The 23,522-nt window shown below is 40.5% G+C and overlaps 1 protein-coding gene across 1 annotated transcript in view; it reads left to right on the forward strand.

Annotated features, from left to right (window-relative positions):
* Positions 1-273: 273 nt before the first annotated feature.
* Positions 274-23,522, forward strand: part of PARD6G (par-6 family cell polarity regulator gamma) — a 91,747-nt gene continuing 68,498 nt past the window's right edge. The window contains 3 exon segments of the mRNA XM_073678875.1: positions 274-330; positions 332-598; positions 600-674. Of these exon segments, the coding sequence (XP_073534976.1) occupies positions 289-330; positions 332-598; positions 600-674 (384 nt within the window). The 5' untranslated portion in view covers positions 274-288.

Consider the following 23,522-nt stretch of genomic DNA (forward strand, 5'->3'; position numbering starts at 1 on the left):
CGTCTCTCAGAGTTGGCTTATGCCTCTGAAGACAGTGTGGGTGCTGGTGCAGCTGGGTCAGTGTAATCCAGCATCTGTTATGAGGAGAAACCATTCTGTTAGTGTGTATGTGGCTCATCTCCAGCTCTGGCTGTGGAGTGCGGGCTGTGAGGATGATGATACAGCACTGCAGCCCCGTAATCTGATTCGTAGGGTAATTCCATCAGTGTGATTAGCCGTCCTCTCAGGCTCAGCCCTGTGATTTATGAGTGCTATTAGCATTTGCCTGCAGCATCTATAGCCGCCAAGATGGCGCTGCAGCTCCAGTGCCGGAGACAGAGCGCTGCGGGACTGCTCGGCCTCTAGTGGTCGGCACCGCGCAGTGCTTATCCCACACAGGAGCGGCGGCGGCGCTGTTACCAGAGCAGGCGCTTGTGACTGGAGAAGTGCGGGGCTGCGGGAGCGGAACGCTGGGAGTGGAGACAATACATCAGCTGGAGGGACACCGAGCCGCTGTGCGCTGCGGAGGGAGATCCGGGGAGGTCGGGACCTGCGCCCCCCGCACTGCAGTCTGGGGATAACTTGGCTGGGTGGTGTCGGGGAGGGGGGGGCGAGCAGTGAAGATGAATCGAAGTTTTAGCAAGTCCCAGACTCTGCGCTATGTGGCGAGCAGCGCCGTGGAGGTGAAGAGCAAGGTGAGGCTGCGCCGCCCGTGTGCCCGAGCTGGTCCTCCCCGCACCCTCCCGCTGTCCGGCATTGTCCGGCAATGAATGGAGGGATGGGAGCCGTCCTGTGCCCGCACTCCGCTCTTTTGTCTCTTGTCTGGCGCTCACTTGGGGAATGTGAAAAATTCATGCTGGAGAGTGCGGGGACCCTCGTGTATAACCCATATGTATGATCTATACGGAACTATCCAGTGTGTGACCCATATGTATGATCTATACGGAACTATCCAGTGTGTGACCCATATGTATGATCTATACGGAACTATCCAGCGTGTGACCCATATGTATGATCTATACGGAACTATCCAGCGTGTGACCCATATGTATGATCTATACGGAACTATCCAGCGTGTGACCCATATGTATGATCTATACGGAACTATCTAGCGTGTGACCCATATGTATGATCTATATGGAACTATCTAGCGTGTGACCCATATGTATGATCTATATGGAACTATCCAGTGTATGCTTGTCATGTATGATCCCTATGTGTCTAGTGTATAATCCACATGTAATGATCCAATGTATGACCCCACCATGTATGATCTGTGTCCAGTGTATACATGCTGAGCTCAGGACTTGACACTTAAGACTTATGTAAATGAGCCGTATCTCCAGATGTGGGTAGAATTGAAGCTTTAGTGGTGTTTGGAGTGCTAATACATTGGGTTTGTTTTGCTCTGTGCAGTTTGGAGATTTTAGTCACTATTCTGTACATGCTCAGGACAATGTGCTTCCATAGTAGTGTCACTATCTAAGTTGTGCAGTGTATTGTGAATGTAGATGATGCCTAGGTTATTACTTGCATTGATACATTACCTTGATGTGTGTAACCAAAAAGCCTCGCCAGTGTTTGGCGGATTCACGGCTGGGGCTGCCACTTTTTCTATGGCTACTGGTTGATTTTAACTATTGTGCTGCAGTCCAAATAAACACTGAGTTGTATAGAGGCTTGTGGACCACAGCTGTCACTACGTGGTTAAAATGAATCAGTTGTGCTACAAAAAGTCTTTTAGGAAAGTTTTAATTTAATAATGTCAAGTGATGTGCAGAAAATCTCCCCAATCTTGCACCAGAGACTGTCTTTGGAGCCGCACAGCCCCCGTGACACGGCCATAATGTAGTTATTGGAGTGTACAGTATTTCCAGAGCAGAAATTGTCATTTAATTCTGAGAACTGCCTGTAGGATGGTGTTCTTGTGTGGGAATGCCTGGCGTTAACAGCCTGCACATGTTGTGGTGTGGAGATGTATGCTATAGGCTGGCCGGTGCTCGGGGAAGGCCTCTGTGCAGCACTGCTGGGCCCCTATACCAGCTCTTCTATGGCTTCTGTGCGAGGAGAGGGCGCAGTCTGTTACCCATACTCCACTATACACATTTTATCTTTCTTTGTGACTGTAAAACCATTAATGTGAGTTGCCTCCGATCATAAAGTGTGATTTTCAGGAGAGCGGCCCACACCTCGGTGAGTCAGGGCAGGTTCAGGGTATACTCATCACTTCAGCTTTCATCTCCTGTCCTGTTGGAACTTGCAGCTGGAGCTCGGAGCAGTTTTCTAGGCTCTTGCTTTCTTTATTAGTAAGGCAGAGTGATGTTTCCCATCATTAAATCAGTGTGCGTGATAGGACAGGCGTGACATCATGCATAACAAATCATACTAGGCATGATGTGTTTTCCTGTCATTGATGGATAGAGCCTCTCCAGTGTAAAACCAGAAGTAACGTCCTCTACGTCTTACCAAAAGACATATGAAGTGGACTTGTGCCATCCGACCCGGCATGAAATGCGCTGGAAGTCCTGCATTCTTGTAGAAATGTTCTATGGCTCGTGTGTCGCACTAAAGATGGCTGTGTGCTGCCAACCATATGTGATAAAAAATTGTGTGAAAAAAAAATAAGGCATTCTGTTAATAGGAAGCATGAGGAGCTTATCCGTGCCCCTGCCTGTCAGAATTAGGTCAAACTGTTTCCATAGCTGTTCGGTATATTATATAGCACCAGAATATTCCACAGCCATGTGCCGACACTGACTGCAAAGTCTCCGACTTTCCTGATTGTTCCTCCAAATCCCACCTTGGACGCTCTCCGATGACTTCCCGCCATGCTGCTCACAGTATTGTTTGCAGTTTTAATTTCTCACTACAATGAGCAAACATTAGGCCGGGTTCACACCTGAAGGAAATGCTGCGGATTTCCAGCTGTGCATTTGTACAGGTAGAAGTCACACTGGAACATGTAGTAGGCAATCGGATGAGATTTTATCAGCTCTTATTCACATGCTGCAGAAGATTTTCAGACAGCATTTTCCAAGGGGACCAAAGCAGGCAAAACCTGCTCTCTTGGCAGTAAAGAAGCAGCTTAAAAAAAGCCATTTTTGCTGCATTTTTTTGCTGCGTTTTTATTGTCTCTCGTGCATGCTGATAAAGTTAAGTGCCCCCCCCCAAAAAAAATGATGCAACTTCCCTAAGGTTTTAGCAACAAAACCTGATGCCTGCATTTTTTGTTGTGTTTTTGCACTACCCATTGTTTTCTATGGGTGAAAAAAACGCTGCAAAAAGCAACATGCTGCAGTTTGCAAAAACGCAGCAGTTTTCCCAAATCATCCAGGAAAAAAACCCAATGTGTGTGCATGAGATTTCTGAAATCTCATAGCTTTTGCTGGTACTGTAAAACACAGCTTAAAAATTGCATAAAAAGCCACAGCAAAATTGCAACGTGTGAACATAGCCTTAGGCCGTGCGTTTTGTCTGCTGCTTTTTTCCCCCGGATGTTTTCTGCACATGTCTTCACCAAAGAACGCAATAACAATCCTCTCTTGAATACATTTCTGTGGCTCTCCCCCTTTGGTTAGATGCATTTTTGCTGCAGATTTGAAGCCTCTTTTTTTTCTTTTTTTTTTTTAATATGTTTTAAAAGAGCTTTTATTCTGCATTTAAAAAAAATGCATGAAAATTTTTATTTTTTTCTTTCAGGCTCCACATTAGATCCTATATTGAAAAAAACACGTGGTTCATCAGTGTCTTTAAACACACAGTGGGCATGAGTTTTCTTGAATTCGCATCCACTTTGCTTGGAAGAAATAAATGCAGCAGTTTTTTTGTACAAAAAGGAGACAATGCAGTATTTCCTCTACCTAGGAATATGGCTTGCTGTCTCCTAGCGGTTATGCTTGCCTGGTCCTCCTCTGGGCTCTACCCTGACTTCCAACAACGACTTATCATGTCAGCATGTGGCTAGTGCAGCCAATCACAGGCCGCAGCTGTCACGTACGTGTGTGTGTGTGTGTGTGTGTGTGTGTGTGTGTGTGTGTGTGTGTGTGTGTGTGTATATATATATATATATCTATCTATGTAGCTTTACCTTCAGATGTCTTAGAATCTGCGCCAAAATTCCATTAGTGGGGAGGATTTTTTTGTAGCGTATTCTCGGTCGATTTTTTTGCAGAATTATCTGTGTGAACCTAGCCTTACAGGGCTTGCAGAGGATTGGAAAATCATAGCTTTTTTTTCAGAAACAGCTCCACAACTGTTCATTGGTCGTGTCTGGTATTGCAACTCGACTTCAGGGAAGTGAGGAGCTGAGCTGCGATACTTCTTTACTGTGGACAGGTTCTGTTATTGGAAGAAAGCAACCCCTCTGGTGATCCTGGACTTCTGTGATGCCGGGTTTGCAATTCTATAGGTACTTTTTCCAGAATGTTTCCTCTTTGGTGTCTTAGTTTCCCAGTTGCCCGTTTATGAATTCTTTGGTGATTTCCCTACTGTTTTGTACACTCTCATATTCTCATTATTTTATTGTCAATACTTGTTTTGTGCCTCACCTAAACTTAAGTACTGCGGAATATGTTGGCACTATATAAATTAATAATTTCTTACGTACACAAGTATGTGACACATCTTTTAACCTCTGTTGCGATATGCATTCAAAACACTTTTGAAACCCTATTAGTTTCACACAAACTGGATTTGTTGAAACATATACATTTGCTGCAGCAGATTGCATAAATAATAATAAAAAAGACACCTAGGGACTCTGTACACCGAGCTTCCAAAGATGTGACCGCTGCTGTCTGTGATTGACTGCAGTGCTCCCATGTGGCATCTCACCACTGGAAGTCTAGAGGCAGAAAAATAATTCCAAAAGCTGTAGGGTACTTCCACACGGGTCGGATCCTCTGCGTATTACAGTACCAGTAAATGAACATTGAGGCATATTGATCAATGTAATTGTGCCAGTTTTCTAGCTGAATGTCTTATTTATGACACTTGCAAAGTTTTGGCAAATGAGGCATTACTCTAGTTTGTCTCTACTTTTGTCAGTATGACATGGTACAATGAATTATAGGCATCGTCATAGGAAAGGGAAATGTGTTGCTGTTCAATAGCTGTGCCATCATCATCACCATGTGACTACTCCTGACATTGATAAATCCAAGAGCCAATTGGACAAGTATAATGGTAATGCTACACATGTAATTTGTAAATGCATTGCCTAGACCTCTTCAAGAACGTTATTCTTCAACTGTGCAAACAATAAAGTTGAAAAGATTTTGTACTCCACTAGGGTTTTGCAATATTTAGAAAGTTGCATATGATGAATTAACGAAAACATCTGGATGGCCAAAAAAGTGCCCAAATTTGTTAGACAAAAAAAAGATCAAAGCAAATAATGGAAACTTTTAAAGGTGCAAGTAAAATGATGAATAATGCATATAATTAAGTCAGTCATTTTTGATCCAGAAAAAAATATGCAAACACTGATGAATCAGGGCCTTTAACTTTAATTGATCTGTGACAAAATTTTGCTAAAATCTCATCCACTTTGCTGGCACTGTAATATGATGTGGATTTACTTCCTGGGAAAACCACCATTTATGATCCTGTCCTTATGGTTCCTTCCAACCTCCACGTTGTACCGAGTCCACAAGCTTCTGTGGGATCCTATCCTGCTGTGATTGTGTATGTCTCTGATTTCATATGGGAAAAAAAAGTATTCTTCATCAGATACTGTGTGATAAACATATAGTCCACTTGAAGCATGACTTCTGGAGGAAAATACCTTCACATTGTGACGCTGTATGAAGAATATGCACTCCCCTAGAAGCATAGCTTCAAGGGGAAAATACCTCCACATCATGGCACTGTGTGATGCCCCGTATAACCCCGAGTCACCCCTTGTGCATAAGGTCTTGCTCTTATAATATTTTCCAAAAAATGTGCAATTCTGGATGGATTGCTTCTTGCTGGATCATTCACCGATGTTCTGTACTTCTCCTCCGCTCCACACCATTGCTCAAGCACCAGAGCTTTTCCAAGGTGCTTTATGAGTAATGTCCTACAAAGTTCACAGTGAAGAAAAACCAGCTGAATGCGTTCATTTTCTCTTAAAGGAACCCTCAAAACTATCCCCACATGTGGTGTTTTCTTGTAACAATAAGGATTTACTTGAGCTGGCGGAAGAACAGCAGAAAGGCTGGAGGTTGCCCATCCCTAATCTGGAGTATTATTATCTTCTTTATAGTGTAAACATGCTCCATATTGTTCCATTTAGAGATTATCGAGCAGGTTCACATTTATTAACTTGTGCCAGAACTTGTGCATTATTAAAGTTACTGTAACAAGTTAGAAAGTATCCCTGTTTGCTGTCCCTAAAACCACTAGATCTGTGTTTTTTTTTTTTTTTCACTGCATGCCTGGACCTGTTCTTGTAATATTTGCACATTTTGCTGCTTTGAAACTGCAACAATTTTTATTTACTTTTTATCTACAAACCAATTTACATCTTCCAGATGTGCAATCCTGAAACCAATTTCCAGATTCCCTTTCAGAGGCCATAAAGGTTATATAGCATTTGAAAAAAAAGGAAAACAAATGGCTTATCCCGATCAGATGTTCCTGTGGTCCTCCTTGTTTTCATGATTTTTTTTTTTTTTTTTTTTTTTTTTTTTTGCGGGAGAACACCATTTAAAGGGAATCTGTCAGTAGGATCAACCCTCCTGAGCCATCTATATGGACATGCAGGTCATAGGAAGCTGAATAAAATGATACCTTGATATCTGCGATCCAATGTCTTATTCCAGAGAAATCCATGTGCTTCTTGTACATGGGCTATGGGTAGACGCTGCCTCCACAGCTTAAAATAAAAAAAAAAAATATATATATATATATATATGAGCTACCAGTGTGAGACAAGTAACTAACACAGGAGGAGAAATGAAGTAGCTGGGAGAAGCAATCCTTTCTAATGTGGAGTATTTTCCCAGTCTTGTGAATGCTGACAAACACTTCTTTGCAGCTTTTAGGCAGGTAATAAATCTCTGATAGTAATGATATGTCTGAGCTGATTATTTACTGCGGAGGAAGGTTAGAATGTGAATGTTTGGTGTGACTAGGTATACGCAGAAAAAAAAAATTGTCATACAAAAAAAAGGAATAAACCTGCTTATTTTGGATTAGAGGAGATTTAAAAAAAAAAAAAAAAAAAAGTTTGAGGGGAAAAACTGGACTTTTTTTGTTTATTGGCTCACTCAACTATATATAGTCTTTAGGCCTCATTCAGACATCTGTGTATCACTGTCCTAGTATGAGTACAGCCCCTGGTTCAATGATATTCTGTAGGTCTCCTGACCCGAACTTGTCTCATGTATGCCTATGAACCTGTTGTGTTCGGATCAGGAGATCTGAGGCCAGTCTGTGCACAGCAGCCCACACTCGGACCATGATACACGTACATCTGAATAAGTCCTTAGGCCGATGCACCGAATAGTAAAAACCTCTGTAGGCCTTCACACGCACTTTTATTTTTTTCGTGTTTGTAAAGAAGCACTCTCATCAAAGCTTTTATCCTCCGAATATATTGCAATCATCATATGTCACTGTGTACTTACAATTGCTCATTTTGACTTTCTACCCAGTAAACTCTCTTTTCTCTATGTAGAAACAAGAACTCTTTTCCCTGCACTATTCATTCCCCTCTTCAACTCCTGACCCAGCTTCTCCCTCCTTACCCTGCCAGGGACTTTTAGGTGCCCACGGTCAGGAAATGCTGCGGGTTTGACGCTGTGTTTATGCAGCCTCAAACCCGCAGCGGCTGGATGTTACAGCGTAGTGGATGGGATTACTAGAAATCCTGTGTCCACTATGCTTCTCTGTACACCTGCAGATCACCCGTGGAAACTGACTTGTAGTGTGTCTTTCAGGACCGCAATCTCTCTTGCGGGTCCGCATGTGGACTTTTCCCCATAGACTTGCATCAATAAGGAAAGTCTGCATGTGGAGGAAAATAAAAAAAGATTGCTGCCGCTCCTTTGCATAATGAGGGCGGAAGCCGCGCTGCTGCTCTGCAGCATCGAGGGCCGCAGCAGCTCCTCATTGTGGGCCAATACCCTTACAGTGATGACTCATGCAGGAAGAAGAGACTTCCGGTTTCTACATAGAGCTTAGAACATACATGTCAAACTCTGTCCCGCGGGCCAAATCTGGCCCCCACCATTATCCTGTGTGGAGGACTGTGTGTGGCCCATTATCCTATGTGGAGGTCACCATACTTTGCTGGGGTGGTACAGTATGTTCATCATTGCGTACGTGTGGAAGAATTCACTGTTGGGGGGGGGGGGGGGGTATCCTACTGTGTTTGGGGGGCACTTTTGTTGGCTCCATATTTTTACGTTTATCTGTATTAATTCAAGGTTTTTTATCCATTTGTTAGAAGTTGAATTGGCCATTGGATCATATGCTTTTACATTACATATATTATTCCAGTATGCCCCATCTGTGATTGTGTTTATTTTAAAATCTATTAATTAAAATGTACATGGGACAAACCCTAAGTTTGTTTCCATATGAAAAGGTTCATCGTTTATATTTGATAAGGAAAAACGTCCTCAATTGTAAACATATATTTTTTTAATAGATGTCTAGGTTGGTTGGCTCGCGACTGTCCAAGTTTTTTATTTTGACCCTCTGTGGATTTGAGTTTGACATCCCTGGTTTAGGAGGATTCGGCTAGTCAGTTTTTAATTACGTGATGTTACAGACCTAATGGAAAAGAGAAGAATTAACAGGATAGAAAGGCAAAATGAGCAATTGTAAGTACACAGTGCTATATAATATGATTGCAATATATTAGAGGATAAACTTTGATGGGAGCAGGAGGAGTGCTTCTTTAAATGGAAACCTGTAAATACAACAGCCATGAAACAACAACGTGATAGCCATGGTATACCTGCACAGGAGCCATGTCAGAGGTTGCTGAAAGGGAAATTCCAGCCATTTTTAGAAGAACAAGATTTGGGAGGCCTCAATATACGTTAGACCTAATTGTGACATATATTGAGGCTTTTAACTAACCTTTCTACACTACGTGCCTGAACCTCATATTCCTTGTGCTTATTATCGGTAAATATCGGATTTAAAAACCAAGTGCATTTATGTGTAGAAAGTCCACTCTTCCCCACCTATAGCTACTTCCATTATTGCAGAAAGTCTCTTTCCTCTGCATTTTGAAGCGTGGCAGCAGGGAATTGCGTCTATAATATCCACTAGCCTTAGTGACTTCGGCCATTGAGGCTGAGGGATAAGGCCTGGCTTATAGTTTGAGAACAAGTTACTCCCTGGGGTTTTGCCACGAGGGTTTCCAAACTTCTCACGTTGGTTTCTCAGTTCTTTTGCCAACATTTTATGTTCTGTTGTTCAGATTTTTCTTGACTGCACCTAATGGTCCTAGATCAAACCAGTCAGCAGCTTGAGACTATTGCTTTAGTTTTACCCCATTAAACTCAACAGTTGGTATTGTGCAGTTGCTACAAAGGGTTTCTCCAATCATGTCTTGTACACAGATTTATCAATCAGTCTGCCAGGAGTTGAAGCGTGATTCCAGAAACTTTCCGTATCTACAAAGTGCAGTGGTTCATTCCCTTTAGACCATTCTAGTCGATAATTTGCATTTTTATGGTGTCCTTGATATCTGTTCTGGTTTGGAAATTGAGTCGGTGATGCCTTTAATGGATAGTTCTGCTGCAGGAGGTTATGGACTACTCGATAAGAAGTGTTGCAACCAAAAATGAATAACTTTTTACTGGCTGTAGACCTCAACACTTGACTTTCACGTTCTGTGACCTTGAGTTGGCATACAGCTGAGCCTTTGTCGCTCCGAGACATTGCCACCATTTAGTAAAAGCTCTTAAAGTAGAATTAGTTGACTACAGAAACTTGATTTGTGACTTGTTTCTACAGCTTTTTTATATGGATAATTGTGCAGAAAATGCCTGAGCCCTCTAATTAGTAGGGGTGTTTTCTGACCTGTGGCCATGTTGTGTATAGGTTAAACTGCTATAAGGTTTTTTTTGTCTGAGCTAGGATATCCGGAGTTCCTCTTTAACAACAAGGGCTCATGAACTAAGGACTACAGCTTTATTTCTTCTCGGTAGGCCACAATGTACAGACTTTTATTTCATGCCCTTTCATAGCTGAATGTTTGAGTGAACAAAGAAATGTTAAAATCTGAGGGTTTTTGATCTATTGTCAGAGGTAGACTTGGAGATATTTCAAATGACTTTGAGGCAAATTGTAGCAAAACAGTGGAAAAGTCCAGCAGGATATTGGCATATAAATAAAGCGCTATGGGCGTCAGGAAGACCTCATGTAGTCTGCTGAATTAATGTTCTTTGCCTCATAATTTAATAATATAGAGCAGTGCTTCACTCGAAACCAGACTAAATGTGACATTTGCAGTCAGATCTAATAGAAATGTAGGGCTTTTTTAATAAGATAATTCAGAAAGGTACAGTCTAGAAAATACTTGGAAAAGACATCAGCTGCCAATGTTTCTGCTTAACGTTCAGGCAATCTTAGCGGTATGTTCACAATGCATATTTTTCCAGTGGCCAATAATAAAGCAGAAGATGCTTCACGAAACTTCTCTTATCTGGAGTTTTGTAAACTTGAAGTCTGTGGTCTTCTTTTTGTTTTTTTTGTTTTTTTTTGCCATACTAAAGAAGTCATTTATCTGACACTAAATATGGCTTTGTACATTGTTTAACCGAGCACTGCCATTATATACATATGAAAGGGTCCGGCATTTAAAATTTTTAACACATCTGACCATTTTGATCCCTCAGGCGATGAGCTGCTGCCAGAGGTGTCTGGCAGTGACTGTTTTCCTTTTACCCATAAAACAAAATGTCTTCCAACCTTTTGAAAAAAAAAAAACTGCCGCAAAAGTTTTAAAATAATGGAGAGGGGAAAAAATAAAGATCTAGAAGTCACTCGCCCCTCGAAAAAAAAAATCAAATCCCTTGCATAGGAGATGCATGAAAACAACATTTTTTTTCAAGGTTTTCTTAAATTGCCACAAAGCTAAAGACTGGAAGAAGAGAAGGATTATCTAAGAGCTACCAGCATGAAGACATCTGTGAAGTCAGATTCTTGAAAAATAAACGTTTCTTCATTTATCAGTAGCTACTTTCTTTTTTTTTTGCTTTGTACAGGTGCTAAAGATGCCTGTACAGTGATGACGTGTAGCATCCTTGAATGAAGAAACCTTCTTTTTTTTTAGAAACTTACATTGATCTATGTCTCCATCCTTGCAGCACCAGTCTACCACGGTCTTCATCCAGTCTTTCGTATCTCAAAACTAATCAGACTGGGGGTGGAGCAGCTGGTTACCATACTTGTTATATGCCCTATAAAGTTTTGTACCAAGAATTAGCACGGCTTGTGTCACTTTAGTTATGACTTTTCTAGATCTTTTAGAAGCAATGTAGTTTTGTATTTTTCTTCTTTTAAAGGTATTGTCCACTACTAGGACAACCTCTTCTCAATCTGAGCGTTTGGCCCCGTTAAAATAAAAACACTTATACTCGCCTCCCCTGCGGGCACCGTACCAGTGGTTTCGGCAGTCGCGTTCTCTGGGTTGACGTTGAGTTATGTCACATAGTTGCTAATCAAGCAGAGCACCTTCTCTTCCACTCTGTCGATGGGGCTTCAGTGCTGATTGACAGTCGGCTCCCCGCAGTTTGGTACCTGGGAGAACAAGGCAAAGAAAAATATCACATCCGCTCACCCTGTCCAGGTGGTGTTCAGTGTAATAAGGATGCGATGCATGGACAGAGATCAGTGGCCAGCTCCTGAGTGAAAATGATCAGGTAGAAGCAACCGCAATGGAAAGAACTCTAAAAACTATAAAAACATTATTAGTAACTATTAACATTTCAAAAGGGAAACAAACAAAAAAAAAAACATGCTATGCCTACGCGTTTTGAGCATCATAGTTACTGATAATGTTTTTATAGTGTTTTCCATTGTGGTTGCTGGATGTCTTTTTGCCAGGTAGCTGGGTGCCAGCTGTCAATCAGCATGACATCAGTGGAGATGCCCCGCCAACCGATCAGTACAGAATACGCTACTGTGTCGACATGGCATCAGGAGAAGCCGCAGGAGTGGTCTGTGACCTCTCTGAGCCGACAGATTCTTGGCCTCATAGTAAAAAAAAATTACGGGAAGTCCCAGATAACACCTTTAACTGAACATCATCGAATTGATGAACTAGCTAGTTTTAGAAATCCTATTCTCTAAATTAATACAAAAATCATTGGGATATACTATTACTGAGTAACATTAAACACTGTTAATTGTATTCATACCATGAATAAACCACATTCCATAAAATGACACTAGGTTAAATGGGTTGTCTGGTCACGTTTATTGATGACCTAACCACTGGATAGGTATTCTGTATAAGATTGGTGGGGGGTCTGACACCTGGCACCACCACCAATCTGCTTTTATATGCTACGGGGTCGGTCGGATGTAAACTCATGTAATGGCGCTACAGGAGGCAGCTACATTCAAGGTGTAGCTGATCAATAAGGGTGTTGGGTGTCAGATCCCCACTGATCTCATATTGATGACCTTCCACTATAGAAAGGTCAATAACCCCTTAAATATTTGGGGTATGTGCAGAAATTTCTGCACCATTTCTGCATCTCTTGGTAGGAAAAATGTGCATTTTCCCTAGTCATTAATATGGGTGAAATCTGCAGCAAAAAACGCTGAAAGAATTGACATGTGGCCGACTTAAATCTGCAAGTGACAAATAAGCAACATGTGCATGCGACTTCAGGATTCTCATTCACTTTGGCATTCAGAAACCCTTCAGTTTTGCAGTGCAGATTTGTTACAAATCCTGAAGTGTGCACACAGCCTAATAGTGTAGCAGCTTTTTCTTGTAGTCACTGTGAAATAATTGAAAATACTGAATGTAGGACGTCTGGATGACAAGGTGGTTTACATTGTCACCTTGCAGGATTTAAATCCAACCAGAGCAACATCTGTATGGAGTTTGTATGTTCTCCCTGTGTTTGCTGGGGTTTCCTCCAGACACTTCAATGTCCTTTCACTCTCTCTAAATTTACCATTTTGGATTGTGAGCCCCAATGGAGACAGAGTAATGCCAGTGTCTGTGAAGTGCTGCAGAATTATGCTGGCGCTATCTATGAGTGAGCACAAGGCATAATGACGCTGGAATGAGCAGCTGGAACTGGTCCTCCGAGGTGATATTCTATTTTCTCCTACCAATCTGAAGAATTTATGAACTGAAACTGGATTTCCTTCTAATAGTTTGTTTTCAATCCAATCTGTTTAGCAATTAATTTCATGCTTCATTGAGCGGTCATCTTGCCAGCGAGAAGATGGGGTATATTTTGCATATCGGATACCTATTGACTGCTAATCCATGCATCGCATAAGGCTGCTTTCGCCCAACATGTAACATTTTTACCCCAGAACCTGCACCACTATCTGCTATTAAATCTCTTAAGCGCTGATTTTTGTTAAAGGGGGTTACCCAAGTAAAGAACAGGTGGCGCTGTAATAAAAATAAAAGCCTATTGTCTCCAGCTGATTGTTCAGTAGTGTCCATTTTTGTTACATGTGTCCAGCATGTGATCACTATGCTTTATTGCTGCTGTCAACACTATTGCAGTTTTTTTTTTGGTTTGTTTTAAATGCATGTTGGTCAACCTCCATGCTTTTAGTATGTGTTGAGCTACGGATTTCAGTTATGGCGCTGAATGAATTCTGCTATGAAAATCCACAACTGTGAATGTCGCGGTTATTGGGCTATGTTCACACATCATGATTTTTTTTTTTTTTTTTCTGCAGCAAAACATGATCTCTTACCAGGAGGTTGTTCAGATTTTTTGTTGCTGTTTTTTCTTTTCTTTTGGTGTGTGTTTTTTTTTTTTTTTTTTTTTTTTTTTTTTTTTTCACTCTCCTTTTTTGTCTGTTATGCGTGTACATAAAGTTCAGTGAAAAAAAAATCTAATTTTGGTTTGGGCACAAAAAAAGCTGAAAACTTGACACCTTCGTTTTTGGTGTTTGTTTTTTTTTTTGTTTTGTTTTTTTTCACCACCCATTACTTCCAATGGTTGGAAAACGCTGAAAGAAGTGACATGCTCTATTTTTGCAATAAAACATGCAAAGCACAAAAACCTGAACAAAAAAAAAACGTGTGCATGAGATTTCTGGAATCTCATAGACTCTGCTGGCACTGTAAAACGCAGCTGAAATTTGCCTTAAAAAAAAAAAAAAACCGCTGAAAAAAAACATGTTTGAACATGGCCTTAAAACTACTGCAGCTTTTTTATGCGGTAAGAAAATGGATGCATGTTCACAATGCTATTGACCAAAAGTGCTTACCTCTGCCTGTATTTTGGGACAATTGAAAAGACCACAGAAGTAATATCCTTGTGAGACTTGTTCTGAGGTTGTCGGCTTCTTGCAGGTCAGACGAGTTGCAGTTTGTAGGCTAAGGGTCTGCACAAAGAGAGATTGTTTAGGCTAGAAAAAGCGTCCCCTTCCTCTAGCACGTGTACCATCCTATTAGATGCACTGGGTTCTTTATCTGCTAGTTCTAACAGAAATGTTTGTTTCAACAACCTCCAAATTATAGACTTATCTACTGCTTAATCTTGACATCACCCTGCCCTCAGTGACTTGAGGAGCTACATTTCAATGATCTGCCCATCTGTCGCCAGCATCACTCATAAACGTGCCCCTGTCATTAGTTACCTTTTTGATTTTTAAACCGATTGCTCTTTTAAAATAGAGGTCAGGAAGCTGGTCTGCATCAGAAGGAGCAGGAGCTACGTATGAGAGGCAGGGAGGACTTCAAGACCCGTATTGCAGTATATATACAGTGGTGACTAATCTACTTGTGGGGAACTGCGTGATCATTGTGTAAACTATGGAGAGATGGTAGTGGAAAATGAATGTTTTCTATCCTCAATACCTCCTATACAGATGTTGGGTATATTGAAATCAGTGGCGCTCCGGTTTTCTTCTGCAGTTTGTGACCGGCCTGGACCACTATAATGTGTGTTGGGTGATCCAGAAGTCACAACTCCATGTAAATCTATTAGAGCCAGAACCAGTCTCTCATAGACTTTAATTGAAAGCTTGTGTCCAATACCACTGACTTCCATTCAATCAGAAGTTCCGGTCACAATATGGCGCCACAGGACCGGGGCGGCACTGGGAAGAGCTGTAGACAGCGGCTGGAAAATCCTAATACTAGGGTCAGGGAACCTGGATTAGTAGCACCACTCCAGCGCTGAAATAAAGAACAAAACACTGGAGTGGCTCTTTAAAAGGAGTTTGGAATATTCAAAGTTCAAGAAATTGAACATTACTATGCATGTGTGTGTATAATCTATCTATCCATCTATCTCGATCTCATTTTGTGTGGATTCTTTTTTTTTTTTTGGCTACTAAAGTCTATGCTGCTGCTTTGTACACTAGCATTGTATTACTTATAAATTACTTTCTAGAGATGAGAAAATCGTCGTCTTTTTTTTTTAACATTGGTAAATATGACAAGTTCAAAACTTTCAATTTGTGATGAATAAAAGTATTTTGTAGAGTCCAATTGCTCTAAAAAAACACATGTATAGTGCTATTCCCTTTTCCTCACACTCTAAGCTTCACTATTTTAAGGCTGCATTCACATTTTGCAGCTGCTAGAAATGTTATTGCCGAGATCTTGGTAAAACTGCAATGTTTGACATAATTTTGAAATGAAAAAGCAAAATACAGCGTTTTTGAAGGAGGAAAAAAAACGAAGCCTCCACTTGCGACTGCAGCTTTACTATTTTTTACTAGTTTTATAGCTTTCTTTCTCTACTTCCATGGATAGCCTGAGCTGTGACCGCAAGTTGCCATCAAGATTCACTGGTGCATTTCCTGCTTCTGCTTTTATACAGACTGATAGTCTCACCTGATTGGCTGTGCTATACCATGTGGATAAGAGCAAGGCATTATGGGGATGCCTGCCCAAGGTCATGTGATCTTCTTTGGCTGGTGCAATATGTAAAATGGCAATTAGGAGATCTGTGCAATGCGAATAGCAAATTGATCGAATTTGTGAAGTTCAGCAAATTCTTAAACCAAAATTTGTGTTGAATTTTTGCCATGAATCGATTCTCATCTTTCTTTTTTGTCTTGTTTTGTAACCAATTGATGAAGACAATATAGTGGTTTTACGTAATCTTGGTATAAAAGGATATACGTGACCATTAAAGGAGTAGTCCCTTCTTGGACATGCTCCTATATAGCATACCCTTCTCTATATACCATAAATATGTGATAGATGCGGGCCCACTTCGGGTGTTGCTCTTGTCCCCAGAATTGGGTGTCAGTGACCTATGTCTCATCTAGTGCATGACTAACAGATATGCCATAATTGTCTAAGTTGTGAATGCATTTTCAATGGTTCAAGGGGTGTTCTCATTTTAAGACTCCACAGAATATGCCATACGTGTTTGATACTTGTCTCTCACAGGTTGGAGCCACACCTGTCTCTGAAGGCCCCTGCCCACCCCTGTTCCCTCTGGTGCCGGGGGTCACTGTCAGTGGATGCTCTTTCCACTAACTTGCTTGTGAACCAAGAACAAATCTTACACTACATTAGATAATTGGCGGCTTCAGGTTGTGTGGAGGATATTATCATTAGCCAGGATTTGTGGAGAGTTCGACCATCAAAAGTCTAACTGGTTTGGACAGAATATTAGTACTTAGCATTACTTTGTAAAGTATAACACACTTACGCCATGTACAAGCCATTGTGTGAGCCATCAGCCCAACAAGCATATTCCTAACAGATGACCTCTCGCAGGTCTCGTATGCTTCCAGAAGATGGAATTTTAAGTCTTTCCAACTTGATTTTTGTCCCTTGCTATTCAGCAGTTGGTTATCGAAAAAATTGATTTATCCTAGGTTAATAAAGAACATATCAAATACACATATACAACATTTTTGATTTACGTTAGTTGTATAATGATGGAAGATCTAAAAGTAAATTCATATTGCTGCGCTCTAAAGTGATTTTTAATTTTATTTCTTAGATCTATAGTTTTCATACATTCCTTCAATGATTTAGATGCGTTGTAGACCTCTTCCCAGGGTCAGGTTTGCCTTCATGGCTACTTACTGAAATCTTCAAACTTGAAAGGGCAGTAATAGGCATACACTACAGAACAAATTGATATCCCAGATCCATGCCTGTAATACAGAAAGCCCTTGATCTATGCCTTGCACAATACCATTAGGTCATTCTGAACAAGTGTGCCTTGAGGCCCCCTCGTCTCCCTACATTTTAAGAGCAGCTATTGCCATTTTTGTTGGCTTATATCAAGTTTTGTGCATTTTTCCCTTGAATAATCCAACAGATTTTTTTTTTTTTTTTTTTTTTTGTCTTTTCAGGAAATGTTAGGTGTGAATGATCCTGGAAGGTATACCTTGTACACTTGTTTAGATAGTAAATGTGAATAGAAAAAAAACCTGTCCTTCAGCTTTGAATGTGAGGCCTATTTGATGAACCATTATCTATCAATACGTAGTGGAAGTTGCTAAATTCTGTATTTCAGAAGGGATAGGTAGGGATAAAACTTGAGAATACTTGAGCGGCCATTTATTTATTTCCAATAAGGATTTCCAGTTTGACTGTTATCGCTAAGAAAAGAAGTGAAGTATTCCAGGAGAACCTACTCAAACCCAGCCCCCTACCCAATGGGAGAGGGACTGTTCTAGCTGCTTTTCATTATTGCTGAGCAGGAAGAACCACCCCCACCCCCGATGTCCTGAACGGTATATATGAAGGAGATGGTATAAAACAGACAACTCTTGTAGTAAATTAAATTACCGTAATAGGCTAAACTTAGTGCGTTTTGGGTCAGACACTAATGTTCCCTAAGACTAAACTCGTCTGAACCAACAAATACCGGTGGAATAGGCCAACAATCTAATTTGCATGGGGGGCCATGAGAAGAGGCTTTGACATCTTTGTTAAAATTAAGTTTATTATAGAGAGAACTTGCTACAAAGGATAACTAGCTGCAGCTTTCTCCACTCTCCCTTTTAAAAAAAAAAAAAAAATTCACCTGAGATTGAATGTTCATGTTTAAGGCGACGTTCACATTATCCGCTTAATTTATCGGACTGGACATGTCTTCAAATTACTACATGTGTGGCTGCAGGGGCTACCTGCTGTTTACATGCTTTAGTCTGGCCTGTAAATTAGACTAGAATGAGGTCCGAGTCCAAAAGAGGCTCATGTGACCTAGCACATAGGCTAACATTGGATCTGTGTGCTATCCTTTTTCAATATGGACAAAATTAAGTTAGTCTGAATATACCCTTAAGGGGCATTTACACTGAAAGTTAATCGGGAACGGGTGTTAAAGCTCATTTCAAGATTATCTTGCCATCGATGAACAAGCAAAAGCTCATTCATTGGGTAAAATATCTTTTGGGCAGCATAAAAAAAGATACACCGAGAATGATTACCATCCTGTGTAATCGGGACCAGGCAGCCAAACGATCACTGCTAAGTTTTCTGATCGGTGGTCTTATCGTGCCACTGTCGGTCCATATTAATGGCGTTTAGAAGAGCTAGTAAAACAAAGGTTCTCAAAGTAACTTATTCCCTCTAGATAATGTAGTTATAAAGTATTAACTCTACGCATTAGTAGACCCAAAAAAGGGCCAGATTTATAGATCTTATTTATTATGCTTACTTATATAGCGCCATTAAAGGGAACCTGTTGGTTGATGCATGCTGCCCAAACCGTGGCATGTGTGATCACAGCCATGTATGTCTTACTCTGAAATGCTGTGGCGTTTCAGAGAAAAACAGTTTTAATCACCGCCGGGGACCAAGCCACGCTATAGTCGTACAGGCGGGTCCCCAGCAGCTTCTTCCTGCCTGACAGTGCCTCCGTGCGCGTACATGCAGAGGCTTGCCAGTCACTGTCAGTGGGCCAGGAGAAGCCACCAGGAGCTGATAGTGCACAACCCATAGGTAGCATGTATGTATGAGCTGACAGGTTCCCTTTAATTCCACAGCGCTTTACAGACCTAATCATCAATGTCCCCATTGGGGCTCACAATCTACATTCCCTATCAGTATGTCTTTGGAGTGTGGGAGGAATCCGGAGGAAACCCACGCAAACATGGGGATTTGAACCAAGGACCCCAGCTGCATGCCTACAGTGCCAAGAGCTGAGCAACCATGCTGCAGATAGGGACCCCTCCACCACCCGTCAACACTTACATTTGATTTATTTTGGCTAATAACTTTATGTATTTATTTTTTTGTCCCCGCCCCCCCACTCTTATCACCATTTACCAAGCATGAAACACTGATTCATTGTTCGCTTTCAGCCCTGTGGTGATCTTGTCTTTAGGGAACAGCATTCAATGTAACTTGCCGATGAAGAGATAATTAAACCTAAGTGAAATTGAATGCAGCAAAAGGCAGACTTGCCTGATTTTTAATTTTTTTATTTTTTTGAGGCTCTGAACACATTCTGAGACTTCATTTCTTCAGCTCAGCAAGATTTAAGATGCATCTCAATTAGTCTGCACTTGATCTTAATGAGCTGTTTTGAAAAAGTTAATTAAATTCACTTTACTGTTTTTAATTGCACAATTACATTGCGATCTTCTATGTTTGCTGTGGCGTCCTCTTAAATATTTGTATGTAACAAAGAATTAGCATCGAAATGTATGAAATTGCCTATGTATGCAAATAACTGTATATAAGCAATGCCATATGATTTATTGTAAAGGGGTAATTCAGGAGTAGAGAAGCATAGGTGCTTTCTTCTGTAAAGTGCTCAACATTTATAGCCAGGTTCAGTGTGTGTGTGTTTGGTGGTTGCGGGTTTTGTTTTTTTTTCTCTTTAAGGATGGCTCATAATGAGACGGCTCCTTCCGGAAATGGACTTGACAGACTAGAGGATTGTTCCTGTTATTGGAGCAGCTGGGACCAACTAGGAATTTCCACTGCAGTAGCTCCTGCAGATGAAAAATAGTATTACATGGTGCCCATTCAGATGAATAGTTGTCCTTCTAATACATGGGACAGCTTGTGTGTACCAAAGCATATTACTGGTTGTTGTCTTCATTAGACTACCCCATTTTAAGTTTTACTGTACCCCTTTACACTGTGTTCCAAATTATTATGCAAATAATATTTTCTCAGATTTTCCCAAATTACCTATATGAATTGCAGTCATTGTAATTTTCCAGTCAAATAACTATTAGAGTACAATTGAAAGGTTTTTGTACAAACTGCCTATGATAACAGTATATTTAAAAAAAAAATAAAAAACTCAAACTGCACTCAAAATGCATGTTCCAAATTATTATGCACAGCAGAGTTTTCAACCTTTTCATTTTAATAAAGAACAAAAAAATGGTCATTTTTGAAATAAGCATTAGCAGGTTATTACAAACTGAAATCAAACAGTTTTCACCTCAAAACTTTATTCTAGGTGATGTTACATTTGCACATAGGACCCCTTGTTCGAAAGGAGCTTCTGAACCCTCTCGTCCATTGGATTTGTCAGGCTTTGGATGGTTTCTGCTTCAATTGTTTTGCATGAGAACAGAATACCCTCCCAGAGCTGTTGCTTAGATGTGAACTGCCTCCCGCCATCATAGACACTCTTTTTGATGATGCTCCAGAGGTTCTCAATGGGGTTGAGGTCAGGGGAGCATGGGTGCCACACCATAAGTTGTCCCCTTTTATGCCCATATCAGGCAGAGATGCAGATGTGTTATGATAATGCCCCGTCTCATGCTGCACATAACATTATTTGACTGGAAAATTACAATGACTGCAATTTTATATAGGTAATTTGGGAAAATCTGAGAAAATATTATTTGCATAATAATTTGAAACGGTGTAAAGTTTTATCCCCAGAAGTTACTGATTATGGGGGGGTCCAACTGCAGAGGCCCAGGAATGGGGCTTTTAATACTGAGCACTAGGATCTGCAAAGCCTTCTCTCTGCATGGAATGGAGCGGAAAGTAGGGGACAATTTTCTCTTTTGGGAATACGCCTTTATGGTATTTTCTTACCTCCAGTGTCTAGTTATACAGAATACTGCCTTACTTTTCACATGGCTCTACTTATTTTGTATAGGACTAGTCTTTCTGTTCCTCAAGCTGCTGACCTCATCTGCCAGCGACCCACCACCCAGTGTTTTTATAGTTCACTCAATTCTGCAAAATGTAGTCTTCATTGGTTGATAGGATGAATTGAATAAGAGAAGTAAAGCATGGAGCAGACTGCTCAACACTTCACTTGCCGTACATTATCTATAAACTATAAAATGATCTTTACAAGTAGAAGTACCCTTTAAATTATTATAAGCCATTTAGTCGTAAATTTTAACCTTTAACTTTTATCATTGATGTTTTTTCTGTCCATAATTCTGTTTTGATAAATAAAAATGTATCTGAAGGCAATACAGGGGGAAACGTAAGCTCCTTGTCCTGTACTTTTTTTTTACTTTGTAGCTAAGAAAGGCATTGTATCCTTTTTGATTGTTCCATATTATTCAAGAAACCTGAATACAGTTAACCTGAGTCTTATAGGATCAGTTCCCACGATGAGTATTTGGTGTTTGATTTTCTGCGGCATCAATGCTCTAGCTGGCTACAGTAATTTAGGCTATTTGTATTTTTACGTAAGGTTTTTTGTTTTGTATAATATCTAACATTTTAAATCTCTACTTTGTTTTGGATATTTGCTGTTTCTTAGCTCTGATAAAACTTTGATAGAGGAAAATTGCTTGTAATCTACACATGACTATTTTCTCTATAGAAATGTACTAGAAATACAAATGCAGATTTTCCATATCAAAGCCTATGGAGAAAATTTCCAAATCAAACATTTACTGCAAGTGAGATTGACCTGTTGTGCATTTTTCTTTTTTTTTCTTAGTCCACAGCATGTCAATTACTGCAGCGGTAAAAACAAAACAAAACAAACCACACAGTGGACATGAGATTTACATAAGTCTCATCCAATTTGCTGGAACTTTAATTCACTGTCTTTTGTGCATGAAAATACCCACTAGAAAAATATATGCACCAAATTCTCATCATGAGAACCTGGCCTAAAAGGGTGATTTTCATGATGGCTGTTTAGGCAATGCTGCTACCCACCTTCCTGCTTTTCAGTTTGAGACTGCCAAATGCTTGCACTGCTGCCCTGAACTGTGCGCGCTCCTGTACTGGAAGCAGAGGCAACGTTACCTCTGCAACATCTGAACAGCAGCGAGGCACTGAGCTGGCTGGATCCAGCCACGTTTTATAGCAGCGAGATTGCAAGCGCGCGCTCCTTGTTTAATAAACTAGCCACCTCTTGATTTACTGCTCCTTGGCCTGGTTACCAGTCACCAGTGCAGTATATATCTGTTTTTGAGAACAGAGTATTTTTAATAAGGGGTAAATTGTGAAGTTACCATAATTTGTTTTTCAAGCACTTTGTATTTTCAACTCATTTATATTAATTGGGGAAAAAATACATTTAAATTCCTATTATGGCAAAATGAAATCACTAATGCATATAGCAATGTCCTTGTGCCCTTTACTGTATATTGTATAGTTTTCATTACCCATACACGGTATATGTAGTCTATCTACCCTGTATTTGTGATGTTACAAGATGGTAAAATAATCTGCTAAACAATTGGATTCTGCTTATGTCAGGATATTGTATGTGCTTACTAATGGGAATACACAAAGCTCATTGTACTCTGGAATGGTAACATTAGTGCAAACTTCCTGCCTAAAGACAACTGTGTATTAGATGATTGTCCATATGAAATATACAGATGTGTCCTTCCCTACCTCTTGGCTCAAGATATCTCGAGATGAGGAGATGAGTGTAGCAAGATGAACTCTACTTGTATTACTCAATATGCCTGATTAGTTGTACAGTGTTTTGTTTTTTTTTTTCCAAAGCTTCAGAGCTGTATTCTTGCACAAGCCTGCCCATACTATATTTAAATTATTTAACGTGGTGTTTTTTGTTTTTTTTTGTTCCTTATGTTTTCTTGCTAGAATCTTCTATGGTTTTAATATTTTAGGCAGTGAACATCGGAGGGGACAGGGATAGAACAAGGGCATCTTATCTGCCTGTAGTTGTCTAGTACATTGGGTCTTTCTAAGTGGTTGTAACCTTTTTTGCACACGTGGTCTTTTAGATGTCGGCGCACCGTTGGGCTTTTTAAGGTAAAGTTGTTTCTGGAACATGACGGTGGTCTTTATCCTGCAGCGACTTTGCTGCCATCTTTTCAGGCATTTTTGTGCCATCGGCTCTTACTCCTATACCTTCCAGTATATAGACTGGACAGGTCACTTATTTTAATCGCTTCAGGGTTTCCGAACCACGGAACGGTTACGACTTGCCATAGGGACACTGCACAGCATTATGTTCAGTTTCTGGGACACTTCTTCTTTCTTG

Source organism: Phyllobates terribilis, unplaced genomic scaffold, assembly GCF_046119375.1.
Source record: "Phyllobates terribilis strain yellow unplaced genomic scaffold, ASM4611937v1 Scaffold_4__5_contigs__length_816908805, whole genome shotgun sequence".
NCBI lineage: Eukaryota > Metazoa > Chordata > Amphibia > Anura > Dendrobatidae > Phyllobates > Phyllobates terribilis.